This window comes from Eubalaena glacialis, chromosome 13 (genome assembly GCF_028564815.1).
Source record: "Eubalaena glacialis isolate mEubGla1 chromosome 13, mEubGla1.1.hap2.+ XY, whole genome shotgun sequence".
NCBI lineage: Eukaryota > Metazoa > Chordata > Mammalia > Artiodactyla > Balaenidae > Eubalaena > Eubalaena glacialis.
Window position 1 is genome coordinate 77,385,874 of NC_083728.1, and position 13,133 is coordinate 77,399,006.

At 49.8% G+C, this 13,133-nt stretch overlaps 1 protein-coding gene across 7 annotated transcripts in view; it reads left to right on the plus strand.

The window, feature by feature from the left end:
- The window catches only part of KATNIP (katanin interacting protein), a 193,476-nt gene that overhangs the window by 114,569 nt on the left and 65,774 nt on the right, over positions 1-13,133 (plus strand). For all 7 annotated transcript variants that reach the window (XR_009703334.1, XM_061209061.1, XM_061209063.1 and 4 more), the window contains exons 9-13: positions 821-993; positions 1,997-2,056; positions 3,558-3,676; positions 5,254-5,356; positions 9,293-9,508. Coding sequence is in view for 6 of the 7 variants with exons in the window: in XM_061209061.1 (XP_061065044.1) it covers positions 821-993; positions 1,997-2,056; positions 3,558-3,676; positions 5,254-5,356; positions 9,293-9,508 (671 nt within the window). In the remaining variant the exon portion in view is untranslated. The remainder of the gene's footprint in view (positions 1-820; positions 994-1,996; positions 2,057-3,557; positions 3,677-5,253; positions 5,357-9,292; positions 9,509-13,133) is intronic.

A 13,133-nucleotide genomic window follows, 5' to 3' on the forward strand; every position in this document is an offset into this window, starting at 1 on the left:
TTTTCATATATTGCAAATATTTTTGCATATTATAAAATCAGTGTTCCACTTATTAGAACTTCCAGAATCGACTACAGCTTTGCAGTACTTTTTTTCTTCAGTTGAGGAGTAATTTCTTTGTAACCCTTATTACCCATGCAAATATGAAACAAAGCAAAAATATTCCCAAATACCCATCCTTCTTCACAATGTCAGGTATTAGTCCTTATAGGCACTTTGTTAGAGGGCTAACTTTTTAACTTTTTATTTCAATTTTAGATGTAAAGGCAAGTTGCAAGGATAGTACAAATGACACTCCCATTCCCCCAGGTTCACCAGTTGTTCACATTTTGCTGCAGTTGCTTTATATTTGCTCTGCGTGTGTGTATTTTTAAATCATTTGAGATTAAATTGTAGACAGCATCCCACTTTACCCTGAACGCTGCAGTATGTATCTCCTAAGAACAAGAGCCTTCATTTTACATTGCCACAGTGCACTTGCGTATGAAATTCAGGATATTTAACATTAATACAGTACTATTATCCAAGTCACAGACTCTACTCGGATTTCTCCACTTGCTACAATAATGTTCTTTACAGGGATATTTGCCAACCCAAGATCCAGCCTCGGGATCACCATTGCATTCAGCTGCCATGTCTGCCCCATCTGCTTTCATCTAGAGCAGCTCTCCAGGCTATCTTTGTCTTTTTTGACCTTGACATTTTTGGAGAGTATGGGCCAGTTGTTTTTATAGAATGTTCCTCAATTTGAGTCTAATCGATTTGGAGCTGCCCTCCAAGAATGCAGTCTAAAGGCTCACCTCCTGTTTTCTGCCCCCAGGACCTGGAAGCCGCCGAGAGAGACCCCTATCAGCAACCCGAAAACTCATGCGCAAGGCTGAGGACAGAGAGGAGGATGCCTCAGCCGTGCTCAGAGCCATCCAGGTGGAGAACGAGGCCCTGCAGAGGGCGATCCTCAGCAGAAAGGCTGAGCCCCCCGCCAGCCCACCACAGGTGCGTTCCCAGGCAGAGGGAAAGGATGGAGAAGGACTTGGGCTACTCAGGGACCAGGCAGTGTCTGAGCGGTGCTTGCAAAGAGCACATGGTGAGGAGAGAGAGCAGTGGAGGCATCCCTGACCTTAGACCAATCAGCACGTCCACTGTCTGATGCACAGCTGCTTACTGACCTGTCGAAGTCCCCATTTCCTCCACCTCCTTTCCATCTTTTGTTTCCTAAGTCTAAGTTGGACGCTAATATGCCTCCAATTCTTGCTGATTTCCTTACAAACCCTGAATACCTTCAACTAGAGTTGCACATTGGTGGGTCCGAGACAGAATGGCGCAAACAACCAGCTCTGGCTTCTCTGGAAAGACCCCCTTCCCCAGAGCATGAGCCCTTCTGGCCTCCGCAGTCCTCACCACTCCTTAATGTCCTGCTCCTGGCCTGCTTCACCTTCTCAGGAAACCCCTCTGGCCCTACAGGTGTTTGAGTTGGTGCCCGCAGCCTTTGGCTTTGAGCAGCAAACAGGAGGATGGATGGTGGGGTGGAGCGGGGGTCTCTGGGGAGCTGGAGGCCTTGGACATCCCTCAATGTCTACATCCTTTCTCAGAAGCATGTTCTCTGACTCACCTGTTGAAATCCTTTACCTTAACTTGATGTTCACAGTAGCCCTGAAACAGGCAGGGCTGGTTTCATCACACTGTTTTATAGATATGGCTGATGGCACCCAGAGAATCAAGGTGGCTTTCTCATGGCATGTCTTTGGAAGTGGCTGAGGTCTGCCTGCCTGAAAGCCTAGGGCCCCATCCACACCGCTAGTTGCTCCCCAGGCCCTGTTGGCGGGCTGCTCTTTGGGGTGATCATCAAGCAGCATGTGTTGTCTGTTTTCCTGGTGCTCGGCCCTTTGCCCCTGACATTTGTGTCTGTGACCTCAAGACGGTCTGTACCTCTATCAGTGAAGAGTGTAAAGTGGATGGCTTTATTCTGACCTCAGATCATGTGATTCCATCCTTCCAGGGCACAGAGAGACCACCAGCAGAGTCATGGACCGGTCTGCTGAAGGAGGAGACCCCTGAGGTCAGTGGAGGCCAGGGAGGGACAGCAGAGCCCCATTCCCACAGCAGCCAACAGTCTCCAGAGGGCCTTCCCCACACGGTCCCAGCAGGGCCTCACCGTGCTCCCTGCACACGCCAGCATTCTGCCCGTCTCCCAGATGGGGAGACCCGTGCTGAAGCGCGTTGCCCAAGGTTACGAGTGGAAGCCAGAACTCACCCAGGCCTGCTGATTCCAGCCCCTTGTTACGTTTCCATTTTCTGACAAGATAACACAGAAAAGGGTCTTAGTATCCTAAATAAATCAATTTATATCTACATCTACCTAGGTCAGTTAGGCCAATCTCAGCAAAGATGGCCCCAGGAAATATGGTCGTGAATTAATAAAACACCTGGGAATGTCTTTGTTAGATTGTGCACAAGTCTATGCTGTGTCCTCAGAATACAGAGGTGGCCGAGTCAGACCAGAGTAGCCCCTGGCCTCAGGGAGCTTTCAGACAAGATTCGAGCATATACGAGTAAAGCCGTATATAACCAAGGTGACTTCAGAGAGAGGTGGCAATACAAGGTGCTAATGGGTGAGAGAGTGACAGGGTATAGGATGGTGGCTACCTCCCACAGGGGGATCCAAGGAGGCCCCTTGGAAGGTGTCCCATTTAGGCTGAGCCCTGTCTAGTAAGAAGGAGCCAAAAAAAAAAAAAAAAAGGAGCCAGCCAACAAAGGAACAGCATTCCAAGTGGAAGGAACAGGGGAAAAGCTTTGAAGTGGGAATGAGCCTGGCCTGTCCCAGGAGTGGGAGAGTCGTGGAGGAGAAGAGGACAGGGGAAGATAAGGGGTGGACAGTAGGGAATTGGAGAGAACGCTCATGAGACAGAGTGCCGGGCAGGGCAGCACCCCAGAGCAACGCAGTGGTTTTCTTTTGGCATCGCTCCTGCTTTTTCTATTACTTCCCAGTCATCTTAAACCGTTGCCGGCTAATATTTCTGACAGGTTTGCCACTCTGCCCACCCTGCGGTCCAGGATTTCTGGATGACCTGACCTCTGATTCACGGAGCTTCCAATGACTACAATTATTTGCAGATAAAGAGCAGAACACATTTCTAGTTTAGATGATAAATGGAAAAGAAGGGGAAAAGGCTTGGAGGATTAAAAATCAAAGGGTCTAATGTTATTGGAATTCTCCATGGAGTCCCATTACTTTGTAGCAAACAGAACAGAGGTTCACTGGAGGTGGGGAAAGGTTTTGATGAGAGAAATTTTTCAATGGCTCATTGAAGCAGACCATTTCCTGGGACCTCCCAGATCATAAGAAACTGAGATCCCACCTTTTTTGCAAAGACCGTTTGAGGGGATTCTAGATCTAATCAGCCCCAGGTAGTCGCTTTCACCCTCATTCCTGTTCCCAGTTTCCCGCAACGAGACTGATGGCCTGCGAAGTGTGTCCCTTTAACCGTGGCTCTGCTGTGTCTTGGGCCAGGAGGGTCGCCTCGGACATCTGTGTAATAAGCTTTTCCATCCTCCCTCAGCTGCCCTCCATCACCGCGGCAACCAGCACAGCGACCAGCACACAGGAGCAGTTCAGGGCAGCAGGGGGAGCCAGAGCCGTCAGTGAAGCCATCGACAGAATCGGCCTTCTGGGGAGCAGGTACTTATCGAGGCAGCTTCAAAACAAAAACAGCAACCCGTAGCCATCCAGCCACGAGGATCTTATTAACTGAGGTTTTTCTTTGCATTATGATTCCAGACCATTTAAAACTGCTCCCTTAGACTGCATCCCCCCTCACCCTCCCTCCAACCCAAAAGCCTGAAATTGACTTGATTTCTTTCAGACACATGTCTCTTGGCTTGTTCAGTTCCGTTCAGCCCGTGTAAAACTTCAGTCTCCTCAAAGGTTTCCACGGAAGCAGCCCACGCGGCAGACAGTGACCCAAGGCAGTGTCCTTTGAACCTTCTTTTCTCTATTCAGAGTTTGTTCAAATGCGGCATTCTCTTCCGTTCACACATAGCATCAGTGATTGGCACTGTCAAGTTTTACTGTCAAAATAAAGGCTTTCCTGTAGTCATCAGGCAACACTGATCTTCAGAAAGATGCACCTTGCCGAGCCAATAGCTTCAAGCACGCATTTGAACCCCACCATGCTCCCCGGGCCGCTGTGCAGAGCTGGGCGCGTGGTAGTCTGTGCAGTGCCCGTGCCTGGCTGAGCGGTGAGAGCAGCTGAAATCCAGCCTGCACAGTGGTCGCTAAGCTGAGGCTCTGGCCTGAGGCTGCATCAGCCCCAAAAGGCGTGGGGGCTTTTTCTCTGCACAAAGGAGGAATTTCCTGGCCAATCTATGTACTCTCCAGATCTGTGTCCATCCAGAGGGTGTTTGCCTTTGATAATTTGTAGAAAAACTCTGAATAGGCTAAAGGCAGTGCTAGCCACTCCTCCAGGAGTCTGCAGACCCCAGATTGGAAACCGTGCTGTGGACCATTGTGGCCATAGATAAGAACTTGAAGTTTCCTCCGTGAGTGAAAGGGCTGGGCCTTGAGGATATGTTACATCAGATACAGATACAGGATACATTACAAGCAGCACACACATCACCAAATGCTTCTTTCTTCATCATCAAGATCCTTTGTGCTTCAGGGTCTCGGGAGTTCTCAGCCTTAAACAGCACAAGTAGGGTGTGTTTGCAGACAACTCTCTGCTAGGTTTGGAATGCTGTGTCCTCAGAAACTAGAGATGCAAGGCAAGGTCACTAGATCAGGAGCTGGCAAACTTTTTCAGTAAAGGGCCAGATAGCAAATACTTCAGGCTTTTCGCTTTTTGTTTGTTTGTTTGTTTTAATAACCCTTTAACAACGTAAAAACCATTCTTAGCTTGCAGGCCGCACAGAAACAGGCTGCGGGCTGCATTTGACCTGCAGGCTGTATGTACTGTGTAGACACCGGCTCTAGACTCTTACAGCCTAGCAGTCAGCTTAAGGAGATCAGCTGGCCATCTGGCCCCAAGCAATTTCTCTTACTTGGCCCTTCTTTCATTGCTAATTGTACAATTATTTATAAAGGGAGAAAACCAGCTGGTGTGCGCCTTTGATCTGTCTGCGGGGTGTGAGTATTTTCGTCTCAAATTGTTACTTCTCTCTGAAATAGAAAAGTAAGCCTGGTACCCTTGATGGGAACGTTCTCTATTGTGTATCATTACCATCGATACCTGTTTGCTAAAACAAAATCAATTTCAGACAACAGCAGAAGGTTCTGAAAGTCCTCCAGGCCATTGAAAGTGACTCCGCCCAACTCAGCCAGGTCGCTTCACCCACTGAGGAGCAAGTTCTGGACCCAGAGGTGAGAACCTTGACTTATGAGGGCTTCTGAAGGCATCCATGTCTTGCCTGAAGGCTGAGGGAGGAAGGGCCCCTCGGTACAATCATTTCTGTTCGGTGGGAGCTGCTCTGACAGTGGTAAACTTAGCATCTTTCTGCCCCAGTCTCCATCCCCCCTCCTCCCCAGCACATAGACATCCATGTAATGGAGCGTGAAGTTTCAGCAGACAGAAGCCTGTCCACACAAGAGGAAATATAAATAGCCTGTAAGCCCATAGAAAAATATCCAGCATCACTTGTAATCAAGAAATACAAATTAGAGCAACCTTAACATCCCATTTGATGTTAACAAATCTCAGTTAACAAATTATTTTTGATGATAACCTCTAGCACTGGCAAGGTTACAGTAAAACTGGCAGTCTTACCCTGCTGGCAGCAATAGAAATGGGTGGAAAGCTTTTGAAAAGCCGAAAGGCTCTTAGGAAGAGCCTTAGAAATACTTATGTCTTCCAGCCCGACGATCCCACTTCCTTACCCTGAAGAAATCACTCAACAGAAATAAAAAACTATAGGTGCAAAAGTGTCTATTGCACAATTATTGGAAGTAGGGAAAGGTGAGAGAAAAAAACACAGAAATAACATAAATGTCTCACAGTAGTAGAGTTAATCAGGAAAGTATGATACATCAGCACAATGCAGTCGTGTAAAAGGATGGAAATTTTCATTATGGAGATTATACGGATAGAAAATGTTAAGGATATAAAGTTAGCTGCAAAAAGTGAAGTTCATCTTCATCGAGTCCAATACAATTGCAGCGACTGGGCAAGGATATGGCTGTGAGCGGGTCGTTGGAGCTGAGACATGAACGGTGAAAGGGCAAGGTAGCATCAGGGTGGAGGGATAACGGGTGATGCTTTTCTCTTTTGGGTCAAAAGGTGTGTGTCCAGCACATCCTCTCACCTCTTCCTCTACCCAAGCCTTTCTTATGACTATTTGGTTCCGTGGTCACCCATCTTGTGATTGGCCAGTGGGGACTTAACAGGAAGCCCTCCCAAAGTCACACGTAAAGCTCATATGACAGCAGAAAGAGCCCTGCTCCAGCCCAGACTGGAGTTCTGGCTTGGAGTCTGGCACCATCATTTAGAGGTCGTGTGACCTTAGATAAGCCTCTTAAGCTGTCTGGTCCTGGGGGTGTGTGACTGTCAAACTAGGTAAATAATCCACAGCCCACGGGGGCCACTGTGCAGCTGGAAGAGGAAAGGTCTGTGAGGGCAGACGGCTCGGTGCCTGGCACAAGGCAAGGAGGAATCAGGAAATATGCCGTCTAGAAAAATCTAGGGAAAGCAAAGCTTTGTTCCCCCCTGTATGGCATAGTTGGTTTCTTAGCTATGAAGATCCTAAGTGTGGTGAAACCTCAGCCACGTTAAAAAGAGCCTGGATGGATCAAGTCTCCTTATATTATAGGAGACAGAAAACCCAGGGCAAACTGACTTATAAAACAGAGAGAAGAAAAATGACACATTTCTTTGTAATGAATGCCGTAGTCGGGATCAAGTAGGGCTTGATCCAGAAGCTCACACTATGTCTGTACTGTGTCAGCTGCATCTTGAGCCTCATCCCCACCTCAATGCCCAGTCCCAGCTCTGCTGTCTCCCTGTGATCCCTCAATAGCTAGAGTGATTCCCACCTCTTGCCCTTATACCCTCAGACCCCACAGTCAGGAGAAAAGAGCAGTTTCTCCACACACAGATCTGAAATTGGGTCACGTGCCCATCACTGAGCCATTCCCTCCAGGTGGCCCGGGTGACAGGACGCACTGATCAATTGGACCAGTTCATCTCCTCCTTGGGGTAGGAAAGTGTCCATCCCCCATACCTCATGGCTGAGAAAAGAGAAGGGACAGCTTCACCAAAGGAAAAGCAGGTGGTCTTGTTGAGAGCGGGGCAGTGAATGCCAGGGACCAGAAGCTTGCCAGCCAGTGTTTGCCTCAGACCCCTCGATCCTAAATCGAGCAGGGGTGGCCGTCGGGTTGCAACTCTGACAAGTTGTGACACTTCCTTAGTTAATAGACCCTTCAGCTTCTTCATTTAGAAACCCCGCAGGAATTTGCACATCTTAGATTGCACTGTGCGTGAGATCCAGCAGCCCCTCCTCGAGGCAGCTCGCCTCCCGTCTGACCTCCTCCCAACGGCCAACAACCATGGTGACCAGTGCCGCATCCTCACGCCTCCCACGGCGCGCACCTGGCAGCGGAACGCGCCTCCCAGGCACAAGTTCATTAACCTCCCGATCCCCGAGCCTTGAGCCGGGCCAGTTGAGTTTTATCACCATCCTGCCTGCCTGGGACTCAGGCCCAGGGTAGCAGAGGGCTTGGCCTGGGCCCACAAGGCCCCGCGGCAGAGAAGGAGGAAGCCGTGGGGGTCTGCTAATAAAAACAGCCCCTGCGTTCCTTCCGGGAGCTGACAGCTGACTTCCCTCCCTCCATGTCCCCATCCCATCGCCTGACAATCAAGGCTCATCCAAACACACGCTGAGAGCGCTAGCACGTCTCGCTGGCTATTAATTAAAAAAATAAGTAGGGAACAGTTGCTGTTCATTTGCTCAGCTTCCTGCTCACAGAACCATCGCAGATTACGGTGTTAATTAAGAGAGGGCATGTGCGTGCGGGGAAGGTACCATTTTCTGAGCGGCTGATCCGTGGCGACCAGCACTGCAGTCGGAGCCCGAAGGGGCCTCGGGAAGCCATTCCGCGGTGTGGCCATTGATTGATGGCATTCACGACCTCTCAGACCAGACAACCTACCCGCGAAGGAGGCAGGCATTAAAATTCATGGAGGAGAGAAATGGGCGGAAATGGCCACTTACAGAGTGCACGCAGGCCAGGACTGCTGACCGGGTCTTCTCCGGGTGCGTATCCCACTTAATCTCCGGGACAGGATTGTCAGATCTATGGTGTCATCTCCTGGTCCCCAACCAGGCAGGGGGATGTCAACTGACTTGTCCAGGGTCCTGTGTTATCTACTGTGTTAGATAGGCTGTCTGCTAGGCTACCACTACCAAGTACTACAGACTGGGTGGCTTAAACAACAGAGACTTCTTTTCTCACAGTTCTGGAAGCGAATCCAAGATCCAGGTGTTGGCAGGCTGGGTTTCTCCACCTTCTCACTGAGTCCCCACATGGCCTTTGCTTCGTGCCTGCCCATCCCTGGTGTCTCTCTGGTCCTGGGGGTGTGTGACTGTCAAACTGGGTAAATAATCCACAGCCCACGGAGGTGGTGGTGGTGTCCAAATGTCCTCTTCTTGTAAGGACATCAGTCAGAATGGATTAGGCCCACCCTAATGGCCTCATTTTAACTTAATTACCTCTTTAAAAGCCCTGTCTCCGAACAGAGTCACCTTCTGAGGTACTAGGGTTTGGGCTTCAGTATCTGAATTTGTGTGTGGCAGACACAATTTAGCCCATAACACCAGTCCAATTCAGCATAAGTTGTGACATGCCTGTAGGACATGAACCCTTGGTAGTGGGTGAGAAAAGTACGTGTTCAGGCAGAATCTGATGCCTTTTAAACATTCTTTGTCATTTGCAGACTCTTACAGAAAATACTAAGTGCCAGGGTTCATAGTAACTTTTTTTTTTTTTTTTTTTGGCCGTACTGCATGGCTTGCGGGATCTTAGTTCCCCGACTAGGGATCGAACCTGGGCCCCGGCAGTGAAAGTGCCGAGTCCTAACCACTGGACCGCCAGGAAATTCCTCTAGTAACTATGTTTTAAATGCCTTACAAACATGAGCTCATTTAATCTCCATGATAACCATCTGTAATGGGTGCTCTTCTTATCCTCATGGTACAGAGGGGGAAACCCGGGCACTGAGCGATTAAATACCTTGTCATTTAGTGGTAGAGCTGGATTCCACCTGTTGTGTTTCCATCCTTTGGCATTACTTTTCTCCTCGCTAAGGACAAATCGGGACCGAAAGCAGAAGAGATCAAAGATGCCGTCTACGTGACCATGGAAATCCTGTCCAACTGGGGCAGCGCGTCGTGGGTGGGTCTCACGGAAGTGGAGTTCTTCGACCGGAACAACACAAAGCTTTATGTGTCGCCTCGCGATGTGGCTGTCCGGAACTCGGACACGCCCGGGGAGCTGGGCCACCTGGTCACCAGGAACTTGACTGTAAGTGGAGGCGGTCTTGTGTGAGTCTTGGCCGCATGTTTTGATGCATTTTTTCTGCCCATGATAAGTCCACGATAAGGGTGTGGGTACAGCAAGGGGAAGGATGATGTAGTCGTCCATGGCCATTCATTTGGGCAGGGTGGGGAGGAGCCGGAGGGCAAGGTACAGGGAGAGGCCTCCAACCGCACCCCCCGCCCTGAGCTCTTGCCCAGATCCCTGCTCTGTAGAGGGTTCTTATGGGGGTTGAGGGGACAAAGCGGAGCCGGTTCACCCCCTTTATCTACATTGCAGTTTCCCACAGTAACCACCAAACACGGGACCTCAGGGGTCATTGAGGGCAACGCCCACATTTTGTAGATGAAGAAGCTAAGGCTTGGACAAGGGCATTGACTTGGCCAAGGTCACACAGCTGGAAGGTCGGGGGGGGGAGGGGGCGGTGCAAATGTACCCCCTGCAGCCTGGCCCAGGGCCCATGCACCCTCTCAGGGTCCTGCTTCCCTGGGGCATGGAGTACGCACCCAGCAAACGTGGAACATCACTTTCTTTTAAATATCTGAAAGTTAAAAAAAGAAAAGCACTGGCATTTTCTCTTCCTGCCACTTGCAAGCTGGACACAGGTGACTAGACAGACCGCCCAGCACTGACATCTCTACTGTGCTATGTGCTTCAGCATCACTCACCGTGACCTCTGGGAGGGGCCCGAGATATGGGGAATAGAGGTTGCCTCTGGGCCACGGAACTGGCTGAGCAAGGGACAGGGGCAATAGGAAGACTTTCCCTTGGATGCTTTTTTGTACTTTTTAAATTTCCTGCGACATACATGTATTTGCTATTCCAAAGAGCAAATTATTCATTTTTTAAAGGTATTGAAAATGAAGACAATTGCCACATGTTCAGTTCTTGCTTTGTGCCCGGCACCACGCTAAGTGTGTTGTGTGTATAATCTTATTTAAACGAAACAGTGTACAGGCTGGAGAAGCAGAAAGGCCTGGGTTCAAAGCTTAATCACTTACAGCTTCATGATCGCGGGCAACTCACCTAACATCTACTTTGATTTTCTCATCTGTAAAATGGGGATAATAATAGTACTTACCTTGATACGATGTTTTAAGGATCACATGTAAATATGATCCTCAATCTTCGAAAGGGCTCCAAAACATCAGCTATTACTGTTTCCGTTGTTACTAGTCGTCGTAGTAGTAATGCCACTATGAAGTAAATATTATTGCCATTTAAGGAAAAAGAAACAAGAAAGGAGGGCTTTGAAATCCCCAGCTCCAGAGACCCAGGTTCTGGTCTTGACTTTCTAGCCTTGGGCATCTTACCCGCCTTCTCTGAGAGTCATTTTTTTCTGCCCCCTGTAGAATGGGAGTGGAGGGCCTGGATAATTCGTATGATTCTTATTTTGCCAGCAAAAGAAACTGAGTCTGGCTCTCTTTAGCCAATTTTTGAAAAGAAATTTGTTGCAAATCTTTTGAGTAGCTGGCGTATTCACTGTCACCCAGGCCAAAAGAGGACAGGCCCCATGAGCAACTTGGGGTTCTGGGTAGCATCCTGGGACTCATGAATACCGACAGTTTGGTCTTCTTTTTTGGGGGGGGAGGGTGCAGTGTTTGTTGGTTGATTGGTTAGTTAGTTGGTTTGTCATCTTGTCAGTCTGCTGGAGATATCCAGTCCAGGAAAGGAAGGCTGATGGACCAACCTGGCTAGGAGGGCCAGGCACCTGGGTGCCAGTTCCACTAAGATGCCCCAGTGGGGCAGGGAGGGAATGTTCCCTGAAGAAATTTGTGGTTGTTACTGAAAGAAAGGCAGGGTAGATGTGAGATAGCCAGGAAACACAGCCTGTCCATAGGGTTTGACTGGGTGGTTTCTGAGCCCACTTAAAGATCAGCAGCTCTGGGACCTTGAAGGAAACAGGTCATGGCCACTTGGACGCCCTGGCCTTGCATTCCCTGCTCTGCTCCCTGCTTCAAGTCTGTAAGCTCCCGTGCACGCTGCTGAGGCTTGGACCAGCCCTTGCTAAACCTCTCCCGTCCCCCTTGTGCACAAAGCAGTGGCATTTTGGAAGCCTACTGTACAGAACAGAGCATACCAGGGGCGATAAAAAGCATCACTGGATTTAATGGGGACAAATTCTGATTGCTCTCCCCTTTCCTCTGTTTAGCAGAGGCTGATGAGCATTGCCATGTGATAGCAGTGAGGACTTTGGCCCGGGGTTTTGGTGGGTTTCGTTTTTTTGTTTTTTTTGTTTTTTTTAAATTTTGGGCCCTGAGGCAGCTGTCTCACCCTGGGCTGCTAGATCTCTGGGCCCAGCTGTGGGTGGGCTGGATTCCCCCTGCTGCCCTGGCCTGGGGTCTCTCTGACAGTCGCCCTGTGAACCGCGCCTGGGGCCACCAGGACACACTGCCTCTCAGAACCATTCAGTTTCACTGGGGTCTCGGGCATCCCTCACTGAATCCTCACATGAACCTCGGGATGACTTTCCCCATCTGATAAACGAGAAAACCAAGTCTCAGGGAGGATGAGTGACTCGTCCAGGCCACACTGCTGTGGAGTGGTGGGGCTCGGCTGAAAGCTGAGGAGAAGATACCTGAAAGCAGAGTCTGGGTTTGAAAGAGAAGTTGCTTCAGTGGAGGTGAATGGGGGGCATGCAGGGGGCTGTATGAGTGCCCTGTGTTCAGTGCAAACCCTCCTTCCTGCCCTGCCCACCCCATCTCTCTCATCGCCACCCCCCAGGCCCATGGCTTCAAGTTGGCTCCAAATTTAGATGCCCAGCCCTGCCTGCTTCCAAGTTCCTGACTTGAATGTCAGCTTCCGCTCAACATCTCAGACTTCAGAGACCTGAAACCTGAGTGTTGATTCCCTGGCCCACGCCCACATCTCTTCCTCCTCCAGCTCAGTAAATGGCATCCCCATCCGCTCAGCCGCCAAGCCCACCACTTAAGAGTCTTCCTTGTTTGCCCCACGCCCCTTCCTCTTCCAACACATCCGGAAGTCCTATTGATTCCACCTCCAACATGGAGCCTGGATCTGGCCCCTTCTCTCCATTTCCACTGGTTCTTCCCAAGTCTGATCAGCTGCTCCCTCTCACTGGAACTATTAAGTGGTCTCCTCTCTCATTCCTTTCTTCCATTCTTGCCCCCATCCACTCCATTTTCCACTCTGTATCCAAAGGGATCTTTAACACATGTCAGCTTGCAGCCCTCCCCTGCTTAAAACCCCTGCCGTGACTTTCTGGGGAAAATTGGATGCCTCTCTGTGGCCCCGGAGGCTGTCTGTGAACCGACCTCCAGCTCCCTCTCTGCCTGCCTCACATACCAGGGCTCCCTTCTGCTCCTCTGACCTGCCAAACTCGTTCTCACCTGTGGGTTCGGCACTTGCCGCCCCCTCTGCCCAGAGCATCCCTCCTCCAGATGTTCATGTGGCTCCTTCCTTTCTCGTCACTCAGATTTCCGCCCAGGTATCACTTTCTCAGCAAGACCTTCCCGGACTCTACAAACTGGAGGAGTCCTGTTCCCTCCCTACGCCAGTCTCTATCACATCAGCTTTTTTCATTTTCTTCAGACCACTTCCCACTATCAAAAGTGATTTTGTTCATTTGTTTCTGATCTGTCTCCTCCCATCA